At 38.5% G+C, this 27,786-nt stretch overlaps 2 protein-coding genes across 17 annotated transcripts in view; one reads left to right on the top strand and one right to left on the bottom strand.

The window, feature by feature from the left end:
• The window catches only part of SPATA45 (spermatogenesis associated 45), an 800,921-nt gene that overhangs the window by 238,064 nt on the left and 535,071 nt on the right, over positions 1–27,786 (bottom strand). The gene's annotated exons all lie outside the window — the stretch shown is intronic.
• RPS6KC1 (ribosomal protein S6 kinase C1) overlaps positions 1–27,786 on the top strand; it is a 212,977-nt gene that overhangs the window by 26,821 nt on the left and 158,370 nt on the right. For 8 of the 16 annotated variants that reach the window (XR_007719871.1, XR_007719872.1, XM_050761602.1 and 5 more), the window contains one exon: positions 26,067–26,182. The exons of 1 other annotated variant lie outside the window; for it this stretch is intronic. Coding sequence is in view for 4 of the 15 variants with exons in the window: in XM_050761602.1 (XP_050617559.1) it covers positions 26,067–26,182 (116 nt within the window). In the remaining 11 variants the exon portion in view is untranslated. Of the gene's footprint in view, positions 1–1,218; positions 1,551–20,566; positions 20,708–26,066; positions 26,183–27,786 lie in introns of all 16 variants that reach the window. 7 more of the 16 variants (XM_050761634.1, XM_050761664.1, XM_050761649.1 and 4 more) reach the window with 3 other exon arrangements.

Raw genomic sequence — 27,786 nt, 5'->3', positions numbered from 1 at the left:
TACTTTTTGCAACCAATTTCTGCATATGGAATTGCAGAGTGAATGTATATGCACATTTATTTTTCAAACGAGACAATTTTTTTCAGGTTATGAAGTAGTATATGCAAATAACTCAGATGGTGCAGAAAAATACTTAAAACTTAAATAGAAAGAAATTCAACAATAATATCATCTCCTAGATAGTATAATATTTTGGCATATTATTCTAGACTGTGAGTGTATGTGTGTGGTGTATTTTTGTGCTTATGAATATGTGTATGCCTTTTTACCCATCTATGTATAGAAACCTCAAAAATGGAATCTTGCTATGTATGATTTTGTAACCTGGTTTTATATAACAATATATATATTTTTTCTTTTTATATGACAGTATATTATGATTGTCTTTTCATGTCAATAAAAAGATCTACATTACTAATTTTAATATGTACATAGTATTCCAGTTTTTGAACTGATTTATTAACCAATCTTCTACTGGTATATTACTTTTGGCCTTTTGCTGTTATAAATAACACCACAGTTAATATTCTTATTCATACATTACTGTGCTGGTGTACAGTAGGGTGAATTCCTGGGAGGAGAATTACTCATTCAAGGGGTCTGCATATTTTTGAGACTTTTGATGCATATTGCCTCATTGTTTTAAATAATTGTAACAACATTGTCCTTTATGCATTGGAAAAACTTTTAAGTTATTATTATTATTATTATTTTTTGAGACAGAGTATTACTCTGTCACCCAGGCTGGAGTACAGTGGTGTGATCTTGCTCACTGTAGCCTTGACTTCCTGGGCTCAGGTGATTCTCCTACCTTGGCTTCCCAGGTAGCTGGGACTATAGGCGCACATCACCATGCCTGGCTAGTTTTTCTATTTTTGTAGAAATGGGGTTTCACCACGTTTCCCAGGCTGGTCTTGAACTCCTGGGCTTAAGTGATCTGCCTACCTCAGCCTCCCAAAGTGCTGGGATTATAGGTGTGATCCACTGCGCCTGGCAGATAACTTTTAAAGAGGCATGTGGCTAAGTAAAATAAAAACAAAACACAAGACAAAGGTAGTATTGAAGAATGTACAATAAAAACAAATTTCCTGCTCCTTCCCTCCACCCAGTTTTGCTTCTAGACATAACTGAATTTTAATCCTGTTTTTTGTTTTTCAAGTACTTATTTATGTATCTGTAATAAGCCTATACCATTTTTTCTTTTCTTTTTTTTTAAAGATGGAATTTTGCTCTTGTCGCCCAAACTGGAGTGCAGTGGAGTGATCTCGGCTCACTGCAACCTCTGCCTCCCGGGTTCAAGCGATTCTCCTGCCTCAGCCTCCCAAGTAGCTGGAATTACAGGCACCTGCCACCACACATAGCTAATTTTTTGTATTTTTAGTAGAGACGGAGTTTTGGCGTGTTGGGCAGGCTGGTCTCGAACTCCTGACCTCAGGTGGTCCGGCCTCCTTGGCCTCCCAAAGTGCTGGGATTACAGGTGTGAACCACCTCGCCTGGCCCATTTTTTCTTGATTTAACAACTTTTACATATCTATTGACTCACTACTCTGGTGGGTATTTAGCTTGTTTACCCTGTTTCTCTGTATTATTACATAATGTTTTTAGTTCTTCTATTGACTTTATTTCTCGTTCCGTAACTGTGGACAGTATCATTTGTCTAAGATGATTCTAATAGCATTTTTGATCTTCCTCCTACCCCTTCAGCTCTCTTCACCACTTAACATTTGAAATCTATACTTATATTTTAACATTTGTCAAAGGTGGTGATATTTATATTCTCTTTATTGGTTATAATTAAGCTTGTAATGTATAGAATAATTCTCAAAGCTGGAATTTAATAAACTTCATTTATAACATTATTATTTTTTGAGACAGAGTCTCACTCTGTCACCCTGGGTGGAGTGCAGTGATGCGATCACACAGCCTCCATATCCTTCCACCTCAGCCCCCCGAGAAGCTGGGACTACAAGCACGTGCCACCATGCCAGTCTAATTTTTGTAATTTTTGTAGCAACAGGTTTTCACCATATTGCCCAGGCTGGTCTTTAACACCTGTGCTCAGGCAATCCTCCTGCCTCAGTCTTCCTAAGTGCTGGGATTATAAGCATGAGCCACTGCACCCCGCCTTATAATGTTATTATGACAGAGCAAATATTGTTCATTATAAAGTCAGGTAGTGTACCACAATTACCTTTTGTTCTGCAAGTTTCGATAGTTACAATTACTGTGCCAACATAAGAAAAATGTGTAAGTGAAGTCTCTGTTTTCCTTATACTACATTAGGAAATTGAAATCATGCTACATTTTAGTTTGCTAAATATTTGGACTATGCCTTTTGTGATAGCCAGCCTCCAAGATGGCCTCCTATGATTCTCATCTCCTGGTATTCACACCTTTGTGTCTTCCCTTCTGTCTTAGTCTGTGTAGTGTTGCCACAAAGGAATACCTGGGGCTGGGTAACTTATAAAGAAAAGAGGTTTATTTGGCTCATGGTTTTACAGGAGGTAAAAGATGCATGAGGCCTCCATCTGCATCTAGGAAGGGCCTCAGATTGCTTCCACTCATGGCAGAAGGGGAATGAGAGGCCACCACATGGTTAGAGAAGGAAACGAGAGAGAGGAGGAGGTGCCAGGCTTTTTCCAACAGGTTTAGTTCACGAGAACTAAGAGTGAGAACCAGCAAGCCAGTCATGAGACATCCATTCCTGTGATCCAAACATCTCACACCAGGCCTCACCTTGAACATTGGGGATCAGATTTCAATGTGAGACTTGGTGGGGTCAAACACACCATATCTAAACCATAGCACCTTCCCAGATTGTACCAGGGTTGGTCTGTGTGACCAATAGCAAAAGTGATGATATATCTCATTCCTGAGATTTGTTTATAAAAGACTGTGGCATCTCTCTTAAGGTGTTTTTTTTTTTTTTTTTTTTTTTTTTTTTTTTCCCTTTCTCTTTCTCATAACTTGCTCTGAGGGTTACCAGCTTTTCCTATGGTAAGAACATTGTGGTAGCATATGAAGAGGCCCACATGGTGAGGAACAGGGGCTTCCAGCCAAAAACTAGTAAGCATGAAACCTGCCACAGCCATGTGAATGAACTTAGGAGCAGATTCTCCAGTCCCAGTTGAACTTCGAGATGACTGCAGCGTTGACTTGACACTTAACAGCAGTCTCATGAGAGGCCTGAGCTAGAGCCACCCAGCCAAGCCACTTTTGAATTTCTGACCCTCAGAGACTGAGTGAGATAGTAAATGTTTGTTGTAGGCTACCATGTTTTGGGATAATATGTTACACAGCAATAACTACTTAATAGACTTTGTAACAAAACTGAAAATGTGGAGAGTGGTTTTGAAATGAGCTGTGGGCTTTGAGGAGAGTGTTGGTAAGTGCCTGAAGTACCTTGAAAAAGTGATTAATTGGGCCTGGCGCGGTGGCTCATGCCTGTAATCCCAGCACTTTGGGGGGACGAGGCGGGCGGATCACGAGGTCAGGAGATTGAAACCATCCTGGCTAACATCGTGAAACCCCGTCTCTACTAAAAATATAAAAAATAAAAAAAAATAAGATTAGCCGGGTGTAGTGGCTGGTGCCTGTAGTCCCAGCCTACTTGGGAGGCTGAGGCACGAGAATGGCGTGAACTCGGGAGGTGGAGTTTACAGTGAGCCGAGATCGCGTCACTGCACTCTAGCCTGGGCGACAGAGAAAGACTCTGTCTCAAAAAAAAAAAAAAAAAAAAAAAAAAAGAAGTGATTAATTGGAGCCTCATGGTATTTGGTAAGACTGCAAGTGAGGATTCCCAAGGAAGTTAGGTAAGTGTTACTGGAAACTGAAGGGAAGATCCCTCTTATGTGGTTGCAGAAAGTTTAGCAACATTGTTGCCTGCAGTTATGTGGAAAGTTGAAAATGTACCAAAGGAACTGGGTAAGCTAGCTGAAGAGATTTCCACCCAGAGTATTTATAGTGTGGTGCTTCTTGCTGCTCATAGTGAAATGTGAAAGGAGAGAGAAACTAAAGGAAGGATTGTTAAACAAAAAGGACCTGGGACTTGTTTTGAAAATGCTATCTTTCTGGATAGCAGAGAGTACTAAAATTAAGAAATGACTTCTGAGCAAATGTGGCCTAAAGATGAAGCCCAGTGTGAACTAAAATGTTTCTTAAGACCTCAGAAAGATTCAGTCAGACAAAATGCTCTCAGTAGAGATTAAGGTTGTGCCTTGCAGATCCTCTCAAATAGGGCTTCGTGGAAGTGTAAGCCTCAGCCAGCTCAGTAGAAGCCAAAGCTACAGAAGGGTTTAACTTGAGATTTGTGGCTATCACTTTTGTCTAATTGAGTAAACCCCAATAAGAGTCATAGGTGACCCCCCGCCAAAAGTTAAAAGTATATATGCAGAGAGACTTTCGTCTCCCCCAAATTTTACTGGCAGGAAGGCTAAAAACAATGATGAAGCCACACACCTTGCTCTTTTTCATCGAAAAGGAGGTATGACTCAGAGGGTGGAACCAGTAGCTCAGAGGGCAGAACCATAGCCTTGGAGAATTTATTCCCAGCCCGTGAGCCTTAATCAGAAACTTCTAACATTTGCCCTGCTGGATTTCAGAATTACTATGGACCCATTGATTTCTTTGGGGCTTGCATGTACCCCCCTTTTTGTATAGGAATGTCTATAGCAGTTATTCCATGCCTATCCCACTGTTGTATATTGAGTGGGTAGAGGGGAGATAACTTGTCTATAGTTTCACAGGTTAGGAAGATTGTACTTAAGGGGCCCCTCCTAGGGAATGACACCTGAAGAACCTCAATCACACATGGATCTGACTTACATGATGAGATCCTGGACTTTGAATTGCTGCCATAATGGGATGAGACTTTTGGGGACCTTGGGAGGAGGGTGAGGAGATCTTGTATGTGGGAGGAGTGTGAATCTTTGAGGGCCAAAGAGTGGTCTGTGTTGGCCAGCTTCCAAGATGGCCCCCAGTGGTCTCTGTCTCCCGATATTTATGTTCTTGTGAAGTCGCCTCCCACATTGAACCAGGACTAGTCTGTATGACTAGTAGCATATGCAGAAGGGATGTTATGTCACTTCCAGGATTAGGTTATAAAAAAAGACTGTAGCTTCCATCTTGTGTGCTTATGCTCCCACCTCGCCTCCAAGTGTCATTACATGTTTTGGGGAAACTGGTTGCTGTATGGTGAGAACACTCAGGCAGCCTGTGGAGATGAGGGATGTTTCAAACTTACAGAAAGTTGCAAGAAGAAGAATAGTACAAGAACCCCTGTATACTTTGCAGCCAGATTCACTTATTGTTAAGCTTTTATCCCATTTACTTTATCATTTGCTGGTGTCTCTCTCTTTCTCCTTCCCTTTCTCCCTTTCCCTCTCTTCCTTTGTCTCCTGTCTCTCTCCCTCTTCCTCTCTCTCCCCCAGCACACACATGTAAAATATATGCACATAATTTTACATTATTTTAAGTTTTAAATTTTTAACTTCTCTTTTTTTGAGGCAGGGTCTCACTTTGTTGTCCAGGCTGGAGTGCAGTGTCACAGTCATGGCTCACTGCACCTCGACCTCCAGGGCTCAAGTGATCCTCCCACTTTAGCCTCCCTAAGTGCTGGGATTACATGTGTGAGCCACCACACCTGGCCATAATTTTTTAATGAGTTATTCCAAATTATATTCCAAATTTCATGTCCCTTTACTCCTAAGCACTTCAGTTCTTCACTAAGAAAAGGGATATTCTGTTACATCGATGAAGTTCAGTTATCAATTTGAGTAAATTTAATGTTGATACAATACATTTTTATAATTTACCATCTGTATTCCAATTTTGTTAGTTGACCTTTTAATGTCATTTTTCTTCTTTCTGGTATAGGATCCATTCTAGGATTGCTATTTTACTTAGTTGCTGTCTTTAGTCTCTAATCTGGAATGTTAATATAGCTGTTTTTTGTTTTTCATTATATTGGCATTTTTTTTTTTTTTTGAGATGGAAGTCTTACTGTTTTGCCCAGGCAGGACTGCAGTGGCGCTATCTCGGCTCATTGCCAGCTCTGCCTCCCGGGTTCAAGCCATTCTCCTGCCTCAGCCTCCTGAGTAGCTGGAACTACAGGCGCCTGCCACTGCGCCCGGCTAATTTTTTATATTTTTAGTAGAGACGGAGTTTCACCATGTTAGCCAGGATGGTCTCAATCTCTTGACCTCGTGATCCACCCGCCTTGGCCTCCCAAAGTGCTGGGATTACAGACGTGAGCCACTGCGCCCGGCCTATATTGGCATTTTTGAAGAATACCTTCTCCCTCTCTATCCATATCCTTTTCCCCGCTTTTAAAGAGAGTGATCCTCATTTTAGGATCTCTGATGTTTTCTCATGTTTTGTTCTAGGTTATGAATTCTTCTTGGCTGGATACTACATAGGTGTCCTCAGAGTATCTCATCTGAAGGCACGTGATGTCTGTCTGCGCCTCATTAGTGATATGAATTTATGTCACTTGGTCAAGGTATTGTCCAGGTTTTCCACTATGTTAGTTTCCTGGGGCTGCCGTAACAGATTACCATACACTTGGTGGCATAAAACAATGGAAATTTGTTTTCTCACAGTTATGAAGTCCAGAAGTCTGAAATCGGTACCACTGGGCTGAAATCAAGGTGTTGGCAGGGGATGTCCTCTTTTCAGAGGAGAGACACTATTCCTTGCCTCTTTCAGCATTTGGTAGCTGCCTACATTCCTTGGCTTGTGGCAGCATTACTTTAGTCTTCAGGGCCCTCAACTTCAAGCCTCACTCTGCTCCATCTTCATATTTCCCTCTTTGTGAAACTTCCCTCTGATTTTCTTATAAGGACATTGTGAGACATTTAGCGCCCATCCAGAAAATGAAGGATAATGTCCCCATCTTGAAATCCTTCATCATATCTGCAGATTCTTTTTCCAAAAGTAATATTTATAGGTTCCAGGGATTGGCTTTGGGGGACCATTTTTCAGACTACTATATAATGTATATTCATTTTTTTTTCTTTCTTGAAGCTAATAAGTAACCTTTGGGGAGACATTTGTAAGGCCATGAAAACATCTTGCTCTTCTACAAAATTATCTCCTGGATTTAGCATCCATTGATGATTCTTGCCTAACCCAATGTTTATATGATAGTTACAAAATAATGATTTTCCAATTCCTGTACTCCACCACCTTGCTATTACCCTTCCTTCTCCCTTTATCTGTGTCTGTGTTTATGCATCTACGTTTGTCTTTGTATCTATACAGCTGTGTATCTGTATCTGTATATCTATATATTGTATCCATGAATCTGTCCATCTATCCCTGATTGATTTGGACTCACTTATCTTTTTTTTCCTAGTAGTTTAGAATTCATTAATACATTTAATTATTTTGATGCACAAATTGTCCCAGCTTTGATCAGTAGGAGCCCTTTTAAGCTGGATTCTGTGTCCTTGTAACTTCCTTTCATCCTGTTTTCTTTTTTTTTTATTCCAGCACTTACTATTTTTAGGCATAACAAGATGTTCAGTGCTCTTCTTGAGTTTATTCTGCTCCTGCCCCGAAATCTGCCATTTCTTCAAGGAACCCTGGTTGCTTTTTGTGGATAATGGTGTTAAAGACTATGCTGCTTCTCAGTTTATTGTATTTTGGCTCCAAATCCAACCTTCATTGTCTTGTTAGACCTCCTTTTCCAGCTGGTATGGATGAGCTTAGTCAGTAGAAGGTGTTGGATGGAAACTGTAGGAAGTAGGGTTTTGGTGTGCTTCTGTTCCTGTTTGCTCTGTGTTGCCAGTGGCATGTGTGGGATGCCTGGTGGTACTCATCCCCTAGGAAATTTTGTTGTCAGTTACTGGCTGTGGCTCCTTGACTTCCTGGATCTGCTGACACCACAGCAGAGTTTCCTGCTTGCCATTCTCGGCCTGTAGTTCCTTGCTCATGAAGTTTGACCCTCCTAGTATTATATTAGAACAGCTATGTCAGGGGCAACCAGTGGGTTACAGCCACATTGCCTCCAATGAGATCTGAATTCTAGCTTTGGGGAGGAGGCACCTCTTTCAGGTATTTCCTTTGGTTCTCCTCCTCAACCTAGGCATTCATAAGAGTTGTCTTTTATTTCCTCTTAGTAGTTAATACTTTGTAAATAGTTAATACTTCTTTATAAGACTCCCTGTTCAAATTGCTGTGTGGATTTCATTTTCTATCCGGACCCTAGCTGCTACTGAGATCACTATCTGGTCAGTAGTTATGCTCCTTGCAACTTGCTTCTAAGCTTCTTTTCAACAGCCAGAGTTAGGAAATGTAATACATTTATCTATATGCATAGGTATAGTGCACACATTTAAACATACCTCTAATTTCAAACCTCATGTACATATATGTATATGTGCACATGTATTATATAGACATACATATATTTTAGAATTGTTTATAATACCTTTAGTGAAACAACATTTTATATGTTCAATTATATATTTAGTTCTCTTTGTACTGTCCTTCCACCCCCTGCTTCTGGGTTTCTGGTCTTGACTAGAAATGTCTCCTAATGCCTACATGTTTTACAAGATGATTATTACAGTAATAATTTTAAAAAAGTTTAAAAAATGATTCTTGAGGAATTTATATTTGAACAGAATGTCAGATGATGTTTCACTTTCCCTTTTTTTTTTAACAGATGAACTTATAAGATCACTTGTTAGATAATCCACCTTTTTCTCAAAGAAGTTGAACTATTTATTATCTTTGTTATGTATAGACTTCATATGCGTTTTCACTAATTAAAGATTTTCTCTTTTGTGGCATTTATGTGTCTATTCTTATATAAATACCTATTTCTATATCACGTTGATTTTTGGGCAGTGGCTTTACAGAGTATGTTCTGATAGCTAATACCAGCTGTATTTCTCATCAACATTGGGGAAATGGTTGCCTTTCAAGATCAGTCTGGAGTTCGTGGGGCTCCTATAGTGATAATTCTTGGTTCTAAGAGGCTGTGCCAGTTATCCCTTTATTGCTTCTTAGCTTCAAATCTCTTCATTTCCTGCTTGGTTAATGGTAGGATTCTTTCAGTATTTTTTCTTTATGGTGAATGCATTGTTAAGCTTAGCAACGGAGGGCACTCCATTGCTAAGGTTCCAGGGATTGGCTTTGGGGGACCATTTTTCAGACTACTATGCAATGTATATTCATTTTTTTGAGTATAGAGGGCTTGTCTTCCTTCTTCCAGAGTCCTATGGATTTTTTTTTCTTGCTCTTTTTGCATTGTTGCCAGAGCCATTCTGCCTTGGCCACGCAATCTCTTGGTAGGCTTGCAGGCTCAGCCCGTTTGGTGATCACCTAGCTAAGGACACCAAGGTGCCACAGGCCTATTGGAGACTGAGTTACTAACTCTCTGACTCCTTCTGTGTGCGTAGATTTGTCTGTGTATCTGCCCATCAGCTTTGGCCTGCTAGCACCCTGCAGAGTTGTTTTCTGTGTCCCCTGTTCCCCCTCCCTGGCAACAGATTTTGAACCCTAGACCTGGTTGCCCTTCTGGAGAGTGGGCTCCTAATAACCCCCTCTCCTTCTACATGCCTGTCTGCTAGCCTTGGCCTGCTTTAACCGCAGAAAGTTGTTTCCTGTGGTCTTCCCACTACAGATACTAGGTCCCCCAGGACTTGCATTATCTTGCTGGTGAGTTCGTTCCTCACACCATGACTGTGTGCTCACCTGCCAGCCTTGGCATGCTTGAATTCTGGAGGAGTCTTTCCTGCTTTTCTGGCAACTGTGGTTCAAGGTTGGCCCAGGGAACCTAGCAAACTTTTTTCCCATCCAGTGGCTGCAGCCACACCTTCTCTACAGAGATCCGAATCCCACCCTTGGAGAAGAGTTCCCCTTTCTAAGTTGTTCCTTCTTTGGGTATTCTCCCTCACCCTAGGATATTCTTCAGAGTTCTCTTTTTACCTTTATTGTTCACCCTAGGATATTCTTCAGAGTTCTCTTTTTACCTTTATTGTTACTCCACTCTCATGACTAAAAATTTTTTTTTTTTTTTTGACATGGAGTCTTGCTCTGTCGCCCAGGCTGGAGTGCGGTGGTGTGATCATGGCTCACTGCAACTTCCACCTCTGGGTTCAAGCGATTCTCTGACTTCAGCTTCCCAAGTAGCTGGGTTATAGGCTACCATGCCCAACTAATTTTTGTGTTTTTAGTAGAGACGGAATTTCGCCATGTTGCTCAGGCTGGTGTTGAACTCCTGAGCACAAAGTGATCCGTCCACCTCAGCCTCCCAAAGTGCTGTGCTGGTATTACAGGTGTGAGCCACTGCGCCTGGCCTCATTTTTTAATATTAAACTTTTCCGTGTTCAAATTACTGCGTGGTTTCTGTCTCTTGGTTGAACCCTATATTGATACTCTGATTTAGGAAGAGTTCTGAATGATCTGAAGTGATTCTGAATGACCTGTTTCCATTGGCTGGTAGTCTACACGGAACAGAGGTTTCTCCAGGCTGATTGCAGGATTACAATAGTCACTGAACTCGACACTTGCTTCCTCAGAATGTTTTACGTTTTACACCTCCTTGAGATTTGGGGACAAGATACAGAGAATCTTACATAGTATAGCAACATCAGTGGCATTTGTGCCAGAATGAAGTGATCATCAAAAGCTTATTGCTACAATTCTTTAATTTTAACAAATATTTAATAGTAACAATTTATGATTTTTTAATATCTTGAGATATATGTAGTAGCAGTAACTTGGGCACATAATAAAAAGAAAAGCATTTATATTTTCTTATGTGAAAGCAATTGAGGGATGTGGGCAACAGGTCAATAGCAGTAGAGCCATTAGTTTTGATGGGGTCTTCAATCCATTCTGTTCCCCTACCAAGCATTAGGGAGTTTGTGAACTCTTACTATTGTAAGCTGTTAGCATGTGACTGCCTGCTTATGGCCTTTAATCTTATACTCCATGGTGCTTCACATTTCTGTTTTCTCTTTTAGTTACTATCCAATATCAATGGTTCCTTACTTTTTTTTCTTGATACCTTTCCCATTTAAAGATGTATGTGCTCTTTGCCATTGCAACTACTACTGCTTTTGACCACCATTTTGCTTTTTTTTTTTTTTTTTTGAGATGGAGCTTCGCCCTTGTCACCCAGGCTGGAGTGCAATGGTGCACTCTTGACTCACTGCAACCTCCGCCTCCCAGATTCAAGCGGTTCTCCTCCCTCAGCCTCCCAAGTAGCTGGGATTACAGGCACATGCCACCACGCCTGGCTAATTTTTGTATTTTTAGTAGAGACGAGGTTTCACCATGTTGGCCAGGCTGATCTTGAACTCCTGACCTCAGGCGATCCACCTGCCTCAGCCTCCCAAAGTGCTGGGATTACAGGCGTGAGCCACCGCGCCTGGCCCCATTTTGCTGTTAAGGTGCCTGGCAAGCATGTTTACATGCCAAAAATCTATTACCTCATACTTTTATTTTGCTCAACTTATTTTTCAAGTATTTATATGTCAGGCACGGTCCCACATGCTGAAGATACATTCATAAGACCGAAGCAGTCTCTGGATCATGTAGCTATTAATAATCTTTGACTAATTTCAGTCCAGTTATCAATTATCTAGAAATTTTATGGGCACATTTAATTCAAGAAGCTTTCTAAAAATTGGTACTGAGGATATCATGATGCAAACAGCTCCTCTAAGAAACTTAGAGTCTTATGGTTGAAGAAGTGAGCATTGGATCCAGAGTTGAGAAAGAGAACTGTTTGAGGATGTGGTATCCTCACTGTCAAGTTTTTAAGACTTGTGGCACTCTAAATGTGAAGATGAAGATAATTTTAAGAAGTCATCAGTCTGAGGAGTTTTAAGAATCATGGTTCTTAACCTACAGCCAGGATTGTTTTCTTGTGTTCTAAAAGTAAGAACCCTCCTTTGCTCTTTAATTATAATTTTCTCTGTTTCTCTTTGATTCCATGACAACACCCTAAGCTGCGTGATCCAGAGACTGCTTCGGTTTTATGAATATATCTTCAGCATGTAGGACTCTGCTTGACATATAAATACTTGAAAAATAAATTGAGCAAAATAAAAGTACAAGTTAAGATTTAAAAGGTAGAGTAGTTATAGGTGATGATGTCATCGGAAGTCAATCCCAAGGCCAAAATTAAAATGTTTGATTGTACCTAGTATGGAGCAATAGATATATAACAGGAAGAGTATAAATTCACACAGTTTCTTTGGAGGGCAATTTGAAATAAACCTTTTCTATTCTGTTTTTAATTAATTTTTATACACATCTATTCTCATGTCTACATGGGAGATATGTATCAATGAGTATTAGATGTTTTGGTCTTAGAATTGCTCTTTATATTCTTAAAAATTATTGAGGACTTCAAAGGACTGTTGTTTATATGGGTTATAGCTATTAATATTTACCATACTAGAACTTTTAAAAAATGTATTAAATAAAATTAAAAAATATACTACATGTTAACATAAAAGGACCTTTTTATGAAACATGATTCTTCAAAGCAAAAAAGAAATAGCAAGAAGAATACTGTTGGTTTACATTTTTACAAATCTCTAATGTCTGGCTTAAAAGGAGATAACTGGATTCTTATATCTGTTTCTGTATTCAGCCTGTTGAGATATGTTGTTTTGGTTGAAGTAGATGAGTAAAATTCAGGGTCACACAGATAATGCAGTTGAAAAAGGGATTTTTTTTTTTTTTTTGAGAGGGAGTCTCGCTCTGTCGCCCAGGCTGGAGTGCAGTGGCACGATCTCAGCTCACTGCAAGCTCCGCCTCCTGGGTTCATGCCTTTCTCCTGCCTCAGCCTCCTGAGTAGCTGGGACTACAGGCATCCACTACCATGCCTGGCTAATTTTTTTGTATTTTTAGTAGAGACGGGTTTTCACCATGTTAGCCAGGATGGTCTCGATCTCCTGACCTTGTGATCCGCCCACCTCGGCCTCCCAAAGTGCTGGGATTACAGGCGTGAGCCACCGTGCCCGGCCCGGGAGGAGGGTTTTAATACCATTTTCAGATAATTAAAGGTATTCTTTGATACACCAAAACGATGTGTGGTAATTTCATGAAGGCTAGTTGCATTGTGGAATCAGAACCCTATAAATGAACCTTACTACTTTGTTACATTACAATCCATTTGTCTGTCTTAGATTTGAATATATCTTTTACCTGGGCATGAGTTTGTAACATCACGTGTTGGTCATTTGAAAAATGTTGGTTTCCTGAATTATGCAGATTTTGTAAATGCTTACCCATTTTATTATACAGTGTTAAAAATCATTAATATCATCACAGATTTCTAAAGAAGAAATTTTAAAGTATTGGGAAGCTGTCAAGCTCACAGTGGTTTGACAGCTTGAATTTTATCACTGATAATATTACTGTTGGTTATTTTCCTCGAATTGTTAGCCCCATGTTTATGTTTGAGAAAATGTCTGTCAGATATCCAAATCTGAATAGTTATAGTTTGTTTCATTTCACAGAATTTAAAAAAGAAATGTTCTCAAGGGTTGAGATTTAATAAAGTTAATAATTTTTACTGCTTTATCAAGGACATTCGAAGTGAAACTGGCATGACTTTTTTTTTTTTTTAATATGAGTGAATGGCAGTAAGGAATATAATGATTGCAAGTAAGTTTACTTTGGTGCTGTTGCCTTGATTTCATGCTAAGAGGTCAGCAGTTTTATTACCATTGCTTTTAGACCATCAGTGCAAATGTTAGTGCAATAAAAAAATGCAACTGCTTTTGTAGTATTATTATGAAAATGGTTTGACCTTGTTGATTGCCTGAAAGGCCCTTCAGGGACTACCTGCAGTCTGTGGATGACTTGTAGAGAACACATGTGCACACATATATACCCATACACAGTGTGTTTATTGCAGCATTCAGTAGAAGAAAACTGAAAATTGAGTGTTTCTCAATCTATGATTATATGGATGTGCCATAATTTAGCCAAGTAATAGGATTCTGGGGCCGTTTGAAATACACCTGTATGGGCCAGGCACAGTGGCTCACGCCTGTAATCCCAGCACTTTGGGAGGCCGAGGCGGGCGGATCACGAGGTCAGGAGATCGAGACCATCCTGGGTAACACGGTGAAACCCTGTATCTACTAAAAATACGAAAAATTAGCCGGGCGTGGTGGCTGGCGCCTGTACTCCCAGCTACTCAGGAGGCTGAGGAGAATGGCATGAACCCAGGAGGCAGAGCTTGCGGTGAGCCGAAATCGCGCCACTGCACGCCAGCCTGGGCGACAGAGTGAGAATCCGTCTCAAAAAAAAAAAAAAAAAAAAGACACTTGTGTGGAACAATGTCCAAGATATGTTTTTAAGCTAAACAAATGTTGCATATAATGATGTTTGGTAAGATCCTGTGTATGTGTAAATAAACATATTTGAGTCATACCTATACACATTTGTATAGTGTCTGTCACCTCTGAAGGAATGGTAGGAGGGATATTTTTACTTTTTGCATCGCACTTTGTATACTGTGGAATGTAGCACATTTATCTTTAATGTTGGAGGATACATAGCTGGCTTCTTAAAAAAGAAGCTTGTCACTGGGTGAAAGAGACTGGCTTTTAAATTGGTTGAAGTTCTTAGCTGTTATTATCAGCTGCTAATGGATTATCTTAAACTTTTCTCCACATCCTTCCATATTACAGAATGAAAGTTTCTTATTAATCTTAATAAGTAAGCAATTTATCTCTTTTAATAAATGGTACAGTCCATTTGTAATATTTGATAACTGTAATTAACCTTGTAGGCAGCAGCTGTGGTTGTGTGGAAGGAATTGTTGGTTAATAATTTTTTTTTATGAGGCGGAGTTTCGCTCTGTCACTCAGGCTGGAGTGCAGTGATGCCATCTCGGCTCACTGAATCCTCCGCCTCCCGGGTTCAAGCAATTCTCCTGCCTCAGCCTCCTGAGTAGCTAGGATTACAGGTGCCTGCCACCGTGCCCGGCTAATTTTTGTAGTTTAGTAGAGATGGGGTTTCACCATGTTGGCCAGGCTGGTTTCAAACTCCTGACCTCAGGTGATCCGCCTGCCTCAGCCTCCCAAAGTTCTGGGATTACAGGTGTGAGCCACTGCACACAGCCAATCATCTACCTTTTTATAGGTCCTCTTACATTAGTAAGTAAACTTCAGCAGCAAAGGAGTCCTATTGTAATTTTACATATCATCGAGCTGATGTACTTATTGTTCTAATGGTATGGTGAGAAGTACTTATTTTTTGCAGTCAGATAGATTTAGACCCATATCTTTTGTTAACTATTTACCACCAGTGTGATCTTACACAAATTAACATCTGAGTCTAGTATTGGTAAGGTAAGGATAATACCTTACTGTTGTGACAATTATATCTGTATTATATTTAGCTCCATGCTAGACGCATATCAGCTAATGTTAGCTATTACCTGTTGCTCAGTGAGTTTGCCATTCCCTAACATGCCTTACTCTCTTGTGTCTCCTTCTTTAGTTTTGTGTTGCTCCACTGTGGAGTTTCTGGTTAGGCTTTCAGAAGATGTCTCTTCTAGGAAGTTTGGCATGCCGCTTTTCAGCTGAGTTAGCTGTTCACCCTTCCTGGTTATTCATCTCATCAGTATAGCACTTAACTCATGTATTTTTCTCCATTTTGTTTTTAAATTGACAAAATTTCAAATTTACGCTCCACCCCCCACCAAGAGAGTAGTATAGTGAACACATATATACCTTTTTTCCCCAAATTCACGGATTGTTAACATTTTGCCACGTTTTCTGCATTTCCGTCTCTATGTGTGTATTTCTCATTTTTTCCTGAACCATTTGAGAATAAAATGCAGACATTATGATATTTCATGCCTACTCCCCATATTTCTGCTATGATCATAATACCATATGGCACCTATGAAATTTAACATTGATGCAATATTATACAATAGGCAGTCCATCTTCAGATTTCTGTAGTTGTCCTTGAAATGTCCCTTTTAGCTTGTTTTTTTTTGTTTGTTTCATAATCATGCCTCTCTTGGTTTGTTTCTTTAATCTAGAATAGTCCTTATTTTTTTTCTTTTTGATTTTTCATAACACTGACATTTTTAAAGAGCGTAGAACAATAGTTTTGTCAGTTTCACAAGCTATATCTGTCTGATTGTTTTCTCATGAATAGATCATTGTTTGTTATATCTGTCATCAGAGTATGACTTCCTGTGAGAAAGAGACAGGCAGCTCCCAATAGCTAAGAACTGGCCAGGCACTATACTGGTTTGACCTTGGTGTTTCTTAGAGTTGGCCTGGAATTCACAGTTAGGCTGTGTTGTTCTCCGATTGAACACAAACAATTTCATAGAACATGAACATTAGACAAGATCACTCCATGTCCTTGGATGACAACAAAAACAAGACCATCCTGTAGTCATGTCTGAACACAGACAAAAACATAAACATCGTTCAAGTCACAAAAATGGTCAAATATCCTCATTCTGGTTATAATGAATGACTACTGCTTCTTTATAAATCAGCCTTAGCCTTGCTTCATTTTTCCTGCTTCATAGTAAGGTATATTAAAAATCATAGAATCATAGAATTAGAATTGAGAGAATCATAGGATTACCTCCACTTCCTGACAGCGTCCAATCCAGGGCAGAACCCCACGTTCTTGAACCCTTCCCAAAAGTAGCTAACACAGTCCAAAGCCCTGTAAGTCCTTTCTGATACCCTCTTGGTGAAATGCCCCAGTGTTCCCAATGGTATGTATTCTCCTTAGTTGCAAGAAGTAATAAATTCAGCTTGTTTAACTACAGGTATGTTCCTGGTGCAGTTTGGCTAGAGAGAATTTAATGCAGAGAATCTTGACCTCTCTTTCTTTTTACTTTGTTAATGAACTTTTGATATAGTTAAGATTCGTCAGCGTTAAGCTTTTCTAGATAATTTCATACTGGTCAAGTATAAGTTTTAGTTCCATGAACTAGCTTTTGATGACTAACGTGCATTTTAAAAAAGTTGTAAACTCTGCTATTTAGGAGTTGTTCTAAATAATAAAAACAACATAGGGAAGATTCCAAAACAGGTTATAAATCAAACAGAGAGGCTTTATTTCTAGTGACTAATGAGCTTAGTTAGAATGTTCGGATTTAATTCCCTCCTCTCCACAGCTTTTAATGAACCATTGTTGGGTGATTGGGGGTGGGGGAGTGGTTTATATATATTATACACACACACACAAATATATAGGTATACCTCAGAGATATTGTAGATTTGGATTCAGACCATCACAGTAAAGTGAGTCATACAGAATATTTTGGTTTCCCAGTACATATAAAAGTTGTGGTTTATACTGTACTGTAGTCTGTTAAGTGTGCAGTAGCACTATGTCTTAAAAAATATACATACCTTAATTAAGAGATACTATATTGCTAAAAATGCTAATTTTCATCTGAGTCTTCAGTATGTGGCAATCTTTTGCTGGTGGTGGGTCTTGTCTCCATGTTGATGGCTGCTGACTGATCAGGGTGGTGGTTGCTGAAAGTTGTGGTGGTTGTGGCAATTTCTTAAAATAAAACAACAATGAGATTTGCTGCATCCATTGACTCTTCCTTTCACAAAAGATTTCTCTGTAACATGTGATGGTGTTTGATAGCATTTTACCTGCAGTAGAACTTCTTTCAAAATTGGAGTTAGTCCTCTCAAATCCTGTGGCTGCTTTATCAACTAAGTGTATGTGACATTCAAAATCCTTTGTTGTCATTTCAACAGTGTTCACAGCATCTTCACCAGGAATAGACTCCTTCTCAAGAAACCACTTTCTTTGTTCATCCGTAAGAAGCAACTCCTTGTTCGTTTAACTTTTATCATGAGATTGCAGCAATTCAGTCACATCTTCAGGCTTCTCTTCCAGTTTTCGTTCTCTTGCTATTTCTACCACATCTGCAGTTACTTCCTCCACTGAAGTCCTGAACCCCTCAAAGTCATCCATGAGGGTTAGAATCAACCTAAAAAATCTTATTAATGTTGGCTGGGTGTGGTGGCTCATGCCTGTAATCCCAACACTTTGAGAGGGCAGGGTGGGTGGATCACTTGAGGTCAGGGGTTCGAGACCAGCCTGGCAAACATGGTGAAAAATTAGCCAGACGTGGTGGCACTTGCCTGTAATTCCAGCTACTCGGGAGGCTGAGGCAGGAGAATTGCTTGAACCCGGGAGGCGGAGGTTGCAGTGATTTGAGACTGCACTACTGCACTCCAGCCTGGGTGACAGCACGAGACACTGTATCAAAGAAAAAAAAAAAAGTTGATAGTTTTACCTTCCCCCATGAATCACAAATGTTGTCAATGGCATTCAGGATGGTGAATCCTTTCCAGAAGGTTTTCAACTTATTTTGCTTAGCTCTGTGAGATGAATCACTTGTATGTCATCTTTAGCCTATGAAATGTATTTCTTAAATAATAAATAATACATCAATGTTGGGTAATTGCGGGTGAGGGAGAGGCTTATATATATTATATACACACAGAAATATATAGGTAAATAAGGAGGATTGAAAGTACAAAATTACTCCTCGATCCCTTGTACTGCAGAATTGATGTTGTGTTACCTGGCATGAAAACATCATTAATCTCCTTGTACATCTCCACCAAAGCTACGAGTGAACCAGATTCATTGTCAGTGAGCAATAATATTTTGAAGGGGCAGGGCGCAGTGGCTCACACCTGTAATTCCAGCACTTTGGGAGGCCAAGGTGGGTCTATCACGAGGTCAGGAGTTCAAGACCAGCCTGGCCCTGTGAAACCCCATCACTACTAGAAATACAAGTTAGCCAGACATGGTGGTGTGCACCTGTAATCCCAGCTACTCAGGAGACTGAGGCAGGAGAATCACTTGAACCCGGGAGGCAGAGGCTGCAGTGAGCTGAGATCACACCACTGCACTCCAGCCTGGGACAGAGTGAGACTGTCTCAAAAAATTTTGTTTTGAAGGGAATCTTTTTTTCTGTGCAGTGGGTCTCAACAGTAGTCTTAAAATATTCAATAGATCATGCTATTAACAGATGTACTGTCATTGAGGCTTTGTCTGTTGATGGAACACAGGCAGAGTAGATTTAGCCTAATTCTTAAAGGCCCTGGGATTTTCAGAATGGTCAGTAAACATCGGCTTCAACTTAAAGTCATCAGCTGCATTAGCTTCTAACAGAAGACTCAGCCTGTGCTTTGAAGTGTTGAAACCAAGCATGACTTCTCCTCTCTGGGTATGAAAGTGTTGGATAGCATTTTCTTGCAAAAGAAGGCTGTTTTGTCTCCATTAAACATCTGTTCTTTAGTGTAGCCATCTTTGTCAATGATCTTCGCTAGATCTTCTGTATAACTTGAAGCAGCCTCTACAGAGCAGCCCTTGCCGCTTCACCTTGCACTCTTATGTTATGGTGATGGCTTCATTTCTTAAACCTCATGTACCAACCTCAGCTAGCTTCCAACTTTTCTTTTGCAGCTTCTTCACCTCTCTCAGTCTTCATAGAATTAGAGAGTTAAGGCCTTGCTCTGGAGTATGCTTTGGTTTAAGGGAATGTTAGAGCTGGTTTACTTTCTCCATATCAGCAATAAGGTTGCTTCACTTTCTTATCATTCATGTGTTCATGGGAATAACGCTTTTAATTTCTTTCAAGAACTTGTTTTTTGTATTCACAACTTGGCTAACTGATGCAAGAGGCCTGACTTTCAACATTTCTTGGTTTGTGTTATGCCTTCCTTACTGAGTCTTGCTCTGTTTCCGACGCTGGAGTGTAGTGATATGATCATGGCTCACTGCAGCCTTGACCTTTGGGACTCAAGTGTCTTGCCACCTCAGCCTCCTGAATATCTGAGACTACAGGGGACTACAGTCATGCTACAGGCATGTGCCACCATGCCTGGCTAATTTTTTTTTTTTTTTGTAGAGACGGAGTTTCACCCTGTTACTTAGGCTGGTCTCAAACTCCTGGGCTCAACTGATCAGCCCACCTCAGCCTCTCAGATTATTGGGATTATAGGTGTGAGCCGCTGCACCCTGCCTTATTTCTAGCTTTTGATTTAAAGTGAGACACCTGTAACTCTTCCTTTCACTTGAACACTTAGAGGCCATTGTAGAGGTTAGTTGGCGTCCTTTCAATATTATTGTGTCTCAGGGAATACAGCGGCCTGAGGAAAGGGAGATTGGGTACAGCTGGTTGGTGGAGCAGTCAGAACACATACAGCATCTATCACCTAAGTTTGCGTTTTATATTCTTGTGGTTTGTGGTGCCTCAAAACAATGTTATTGTATTGCAAATGCCAGTACCAAAGATTACTGATCATAGATCACTACAACAGATATAACAATAATGAAAAAGTTTGATTGTGACATTTACCAAAATGTGACACAGAGCCATAAAGTGAGCACATGCTGTTAGAAAAATGTTGCCACAAATCTTCAGTTTGTGAAAAATGCAGTATCTGTGAAGAGCAGTAAATTGAAATTCAATAAGATGAGGTATATAATGTTGCACAGTAAACCTTGGGAACAATTTGTTCTGCATTTTCTGTGTTTACCTATAATTTTTCTACTCTGTTCACAGGAAAATAAACATTGGTACTATGAATGGAAATTCAAAGCTGCAGTAGGAGAAGCACCTGATTATGATTTCTCATGTTGTCACAGCCTTTCAAGTGAAATTTTGATTATGTTGAAGGATACACAAGTACAGAGTAGTTGCAAGGTTATTGTCTGTCATTAGGATGACTATTGAATCTTGCTACTTTTTTGAAAATTTTCAAATTAGGTTGTCTTTGTTAAATATATTAGTTGTAGAAATTATTTCATTAAAATTCATCTGTGTTTTTTCATTTATGCTACCAGTACTATTTTTTCTCTTTGTGGTGGACTTTATTTATACAACATTTTATTGTGAAAATTTTCAAGCATATAGGCAAGTTGAAAGATGTGTACAGTGACATTTTGCTATATTTTCTTTATCACATATCTCTCCATAATCTGTCTTGTTTTTATGCATTTCAGCATGAAGTGCAGATACCAGTGTCCTTCACTTATAAATACTTGAACATATTATCATTAATAAGAGTTCAATATTTGTTTACATTTTGTTTAGATAAGTTTACATACAGTTAAATGCACAAATCTTAAGTGTCCCATCGTATGTGTGACAAACATATATCTATATAACGCAAACCCCTATCAAGATATAGAGCATTACCAACACCTAAAAGTTTGCTTCTTGCCCCTTCCCTGTCAATCCTTGCCCTCAAGCTCCCTAGAAGGAACTTTTTCTACTATATATTACTTTTGTACGTCCTGGATTTTAAATGGAATCATGCCGTACAAACTTTTTGTATCTGGCTTCCCTCCTGCAACATGTTTTTGGGATTCATCCATACTATTGTGTTCATCAGAGGTTCATTCCTTGTTATTGCTGTTTGGTTTAAATGTACCACAGTCTGTTTATCCACTGTCCTGTCAATGGGCACCTGGAATATTACCAGTTTGGGGCGATTTTTAACTAAGTCTATGATAAGCATCTTTATGTGGATATATGTTTCTCTTGGGTAAATAGCTAGGAATATAATTTCTGGATCATAAGATAGGTGTATGTTTTATTTTATAAGAAACTAAGAGACTTTCCAAAAGTGCTTGTGTCATTTGATATTCCCATCAACAATGTATGAAATTTCTGGCTGCTTCACACTCTTACCAACATTGGGCATTATTAGCCTTTTTAATTTTAGCCATTCTGGGGCATGTGCAATGGCATCTTATTGTGGTTTTAACTTTCAGTTCCTTGATTACTAATAGGCTAAAGATTTTTTCACATGCTTATTAGCCACTAATACATCCTTTTTTTTTTTTTTTCCCTGAAGTATCTGTTTACATCTTTTGCCTATTTTGTGGGGCTGGAGTTCTTTGTATATCTTAGATACCAGTAGTTTGATGTTTTGCAAATGTTTTCTCCCAGTCAGTTGTTTGTCTAATTCATGTGTTAATGGTCTCTTAAAAATTGTATTATTATCAGGAAACGGGAAAACATTGTTTCTTTTTAGATTCAGCAGGTGCATGTGCAGGTTTGTTACCTGGGTATGTTGTGTGGTGTTGAGATCTGGGCTTCAAATGAACTTACCACCCAAATAATGAATATAGTACCCAATAGATAGTTTTAAAACAGTTATCTCCCTCTTTCCATCCCCACTTTTGGAGTTCTCAGTGTCTGTTGTGCCCATCTTTGTGTCCATGTGTACCCAGTGTTTAACTCTCACTTATAAGTGAGAACATGTGGTATTTAGTTTTCTATTCCTGTGTTAATTCACTTAGGATAATGGCCTCCACCTGCATCCATGTTGCTGCACAGGACATTATTTCATTCTTTTTTATGACTGTGTAGTATTCCACGGTGTATATGTACCACATTTTCTTTATCCAGTCTGCTGTTGATGGGCACCTAGGTTGATCCCATGTCTTTACTATCATGAATAGTGCTATGATAAACATGAGCGTGCAGGTGACTTTTTGGTAGAACGATTTATTTTTCCTTTGAGTATATCCCTAGTGATGGGATGGCTGGGTAAAATGGTAATTTTATTTTTAGTTATTTGAAAAATCTCAAACATGCCTTCCACAGGGGCTGAACTAATTTACGCTCCCACGAACAGTTTGTGAGCATTCCTTATTCTGTGCAACCTCGCCAGCATCTGTTATTTTTTGACTTTTTAATAACAGCCATTCTGACTGGCGTGAGATGGTGTTTCATTATGGTTTTGATTTGCATTTTTCTGATGATCAGTGATGTTGAGCATATTTTCATGTTTGTTGGTTGCTTGTGTGTCTTCTTTTGAGAAGTGCCTGTCTGTTCATGTCCTTTGCCCACTTAATACCATTCTTCTGTTGTTATTCTGAAGTATTTTAGGAACAAAGAAATGAGCATGTTCCTTTATCCTATTTGTTCTGATGATAGGATTCAATGTAATTGAAGCTTATTTAATGCATAACGCTTTATTTTTGGTTGTGCACTATTCTGAAAAAAATGTCTCAATTCATATCTGCTTGTCAAAGTTTAGTGGAATAGAAACAATAAATCAATAGAAGTACAAGAAGATATGCTTTTGGCATTTATTCCATTGCTTAAGTGTTTTACTTTAGCTGAATGGGGAAGATTAAAGCCTCTAATTTTTTTTGTATTTGTTTCAGATAGAAATAAGATCTTTTTAGGGTACTATTAAATATTAAGAACACTTCCGTTAAGATTTCTCAACAAGTAGTTAATGCATTTAAAGATATTCTCAGGTAGTCTAGTGGGTCGAAGCATAAAATAATGTGTGCATTTTCTGGGTTACTGTTCTAAGCTTTTAGATGTTTACGCAATTATTAATATTAATTTATAGGCACTTGAATTTACTTTTTTAAGGGATAAATATGTTGTACTATAATCATAAACACTGATTCATACTTTCTTATTTAGGCAAAATAAGGAATAATGAGCATTTAATCTAGCTGACCAGTAGATTTTTTCCTAAGATTAACTCATTTAGATTGTTTTCAAGCCAGAGAATTGGTTTTACCTATTGGGGCTCTTGCAAATTTGTTTCTAGATAATATTAGTGATAGGTAAGTGAGTAGTGTCATTTTAGATTTGGTATTGTTATTGGGAGGGTTGAATTTAATTAATTGTCGCACTTGAACTGAGAACTAACAAAAACAAATGTAGCATAATGGATTTTGTTGAGTTTGGTTATTTGTGAGAAACTTAAGATAGAAGTCAATTTCTTCCTCATGGCAAAAGGTTTGGAGGTAGCCTCAAGCGTGGCAGCTGCAGTGACCCGGAATCCAAGCTCCTGTCTTGTTGCCCTGTCATTTTTTAATGAGATGTAGTCTTGCTATGTTGCCCAGGCTGACTTGAACTCCTAGGCTCAAGTGATCCTTCTGGCCTCAGCCTCCTGAGAAGCTGGGATTATAGGTTTGCACCATGCACCCTGTTTGTGTCATTTTTAACCTTCCACTTCTTGGTTCTTCTTGGAAGGGGGAAGGGACGAAGAAGAAAAGGAGAGAGAGGTTGTATGTCATTTGTCTTTTAAAAAGATTTCTGGGAAGCTACAGTATAACTTGTTTATATGCTGTTTGCCAGAACTTAGTTTATGTGTATGTCTAACTGCAAAGCAAGCTGGCAATTACAGTTCCCCCCACTCCGCCCCCACCCCTGGGCTGTCATGTACCCATTTGAATAAAAATTGAGGAAGAAAGCAAGAACAAATATTTGGATAGCAGTGGACAGCCTATTCTATAGTAAGTAAAGCAGTATACAGAATGTTAGGAATCCTCTAATTGGTTGCCACTTGCCTGCTGACCTTTATTTTGTCCTAGGCTCTTTCAGGACACTGGTAAAAGTTATAGACCCTATCCTTAGAAAAATGCACCTGTGTATATATATATGCATGGAATTCTGTGAGATTATTGTCTCTGGAGCCCATCCATGAACCATTGCCTAAGAGGTTGTGTATGGATCCACTGTAAAGATTTCCTGTTATAGGCTGGGTATGGTGGCTCATGCCTGCAGTGCAATCCCAGCACTTTGGGAGGCCTAGATGGGAGAATCACTTGCATCCAGGAATTTGACATTAGCCTGGGCAGTGTAGTGAGACCCTCTCTCTGCAAAATAATTAGCTGGCTGTGGTGGCATGTGCCTGTAGTCCCAGCTCCTTGGGAGGCTGAAGTGGGAGAATTGCTTGAGCCTGGGAGGTTGAGGCTGCAGTGAGGTTGAGATCACTCTGGGTGACACAGTGAGACTGTGTCTCAAAAAAAAAAAAAAAAAAAAAGAAGATTGTCTGTGATAACATTTCACTCTAAGTCAATTATTTATTTATTTTTACATGGCTTTTAAAAGTTTTTATTATTCACTCACACAGTCAATAAAAGTTTGCTAGCATGCTCTGTATTTTAGTCACTATGATAGAACTTGAAGATTCAAAGAACTGTAATATGCTGTTAAATGCTTACTGTGTGCCTGGTAGGGAACTGGGAACCTTAAGTACATTATTCATTTCCTACATTTTACAAAAGGAAATAATCTGCCTGAGATTTTACAGCTAGTGAATGATAAAGGTAATGTTTGAACTCAGATCCTTTTAGTTATCATGAAATAGACACTTAACCATAAGCATGAGACACACTGGGCAGAGGATATTTTAGTGGTTCAGTTTCACTTGCCAGTCATATAGGCACTTGCCTTGCCTATATAACTAGGAATCTCTTTATGCCTCAGTTTTCTGTTAATACTCTGCAAAGGCACTTAAAATGTTTAAGTATGTGATGATGCTACGTTTCCGATTTTGTATTTTTTTATTGCAATCAGTATGATACATGGCATATGATAAATGTCAACTGGTAATCTAATCTAAGAGGACTACAAAATGATCATATTTGAAAATGTCTTATCAACATTCAAATTGTATATATCATTTAAAAATTCTATGGAAACCACCTTTTGATCACCTTGTAAAGCAGAACTGGCTGGTGCTGTATGTGTGTTCTTTTTTTCTCACAAGCATGCTGTTATGTATGCTGACAGCATCACACATGGAATTTAGCATAAAAGCTTTTTGCTTCAAGCTGAGGTTTTTGACCCCACTGATAATACAGATGTTCTCATAATTTCCTCTCTTCAGCCCCTTTGTAAATCAAAAAGAGTAGAAAAGGGAAAATTATATGAGTAATTACAGTATTAGATTACTATAGAAAACCATTTCACTTCTTTAAAATTCTCTTTTCAACTTTAGTTTCAAATCACCAGCTTCTTAAATGGTAACTTTCTTAAATTGACAGGCTCTAAATTATGAACATACCGTTTATTTATCAGTTGACACCTTTGCCTCTTGTTTTATCAGAAACATTTTCTTTTCTAGCGAGAGTACTGCTGATTCTAATTGTAGAGATTAGATTTGACTTCAGAAGTTTGCATAATAAGCAAAGCAACTAAGTGATAGGCCTGCTGCTACTTTCTGATCTGTGGACATAAACTATCATAAACCAGTTTTTGATCATTCTTCCCTTAAGAGTTGATTCTTATTTAATTGTAGGGCGATTTGATGAAACTGTTATCGAAGAGAGAAGACAATGTGCTGAAGACCTGCTACAGTTCTCTGCCAATATTCCTGCTCTTTACAATAGTAAACAGCTTGAAGATTTTTTCAAGGTTTGGTAGTCTTTCTGGAATATTTTCTATTTTATTAAATACTTTTGTTTTGTAATTCATAGTAAAGTAAAATAAAAAATACCATTTACTTTTGAATTTCGTTATTCACTATAAAAGTAGAAATTAATAGCTCTATAATAATGCTTATGGCATATCTCCTATTTCTTGTTTAGAAATTTATGCTTTTTTTTTTTTTTTAAAGGAACTGATTCTGCTCTATTGCTTAGCCTGTTGTTCAGTGGCCATTGACAGGTGTGATCATGGCTTACTACGGCCTTGAGTCCCTAGGCTCAAGCCTCCTGTTGCCTCAGACTCCTGAGTATTTTTGATTCATGGATCTTAAAAAATTGATGCAAAGAGCTTAGAGATTATTTAACTCACTCTGTCATAATTGAAATACGTTAAAAAAATGAAGTATCATGAAACTCCAGTACTTACCTTTACTTTTTGAAGTGTCTTTCAGTGGCAGATTACTCTTGGAATATAAGCCACTGTAAGTCTATATTAAATTTGTTATAATTGTATTGTCTTGGATAAAGATATAACAAAAATATAAAACTGCATAGTTTTAGAGAGCAGACCAGTGCAAATTATATTGCTGGAGATGATTAGATATTAGTGTTTTAAGTTCCTAGACATGTGATGCTTTCTTTTAAGTTTTCTTTTTTTTCCCACCATTTTTAATAATAATTTTCTAATTTATTTTGAACTGAATCGATATATGTTGTCAGTTGATATCATTGTATTTAATTACCACATTTTTCCTGTTGCATTGAGTTAGCCTTCTAAAAAAAAGAAATCTAAGTGATTGTGCTGTAATTGTTTTTACTTCTTTAACTAAAATCTCACTTGTGTAAGTTAAATTTCTTAGACTCTATAACCAGTTATATGTATGAAAGGTGGAATATTTAATTTTTCTGATTTTAGTGGATCTACACAGATTATTTATTTTATTTGTTTGTTTGTTTATATATTTATTTTTGCCAGTGCTTCGTCACCCAGGAATTTATTTTTTATGATCTGTTTCATCTACTGAAGAAAGTTCTTTTGAAAGACATTGCAAATTTACAGTAATAGAAATAATGATAGTAATAGAAGAGTAAAAATAACATTTCTGATGATTGACCGTGTTGCTTAATTTTTCACCATTCTGCAAATTAGGCTGAGATAATAAATGTGGTTTCTGCCTATGGCCCTATGCAGATCTTTAGGATAAAGGCCAAGTCAAGTTGATAGAGTATTTAGCTCTTTGCTGTTCTTTGTTACAATTGTTTCTATGTGTCAGGGAGTATGTTTTTTATGGAAAAAGACTTTATTATTAAACAAGAATATTGCTTTATAGAAATTGTGAAAAGCTGTCATGCCAATTACCACATGCCATATGGCTAAAAAAAATTAGGCATTATGGAAGTCCTTTTGAAGACTTTAAACAATTTAAGTAAAAGTTACGTGTTCATTGTTATTTTTTCTGGATCTGGGAATTGGTGATTGTAATCATTGCTGGAAGTCGCTGGGAAATGAGACTGTCAGTTTCAGGGTTTGTGAAAGGTTGGACAGTTTAAGAGAAGTCAAACTAATCTTGGAAAGTATCTTAGAACTTTCTT

This window comes from Macaca thibetana, chromosome 1, assembly GCF_024542745.1.
Source record: "Macaca thibetana thibetana isolate TM-01 chromosome 1, ASM2454274v1, whole genome shotgun sequence".
NCBI classification, from domain to species: Eukaryota; Metazoa; Chordata; class Mammalia; order Primates; family Cercopithecidae; genus Macaca; species Macaca thibetana.
Note: the sequence above shows the minus strand (reverse complement) of the source record. Positions and strands in the feature narration are given on the sequence as shown.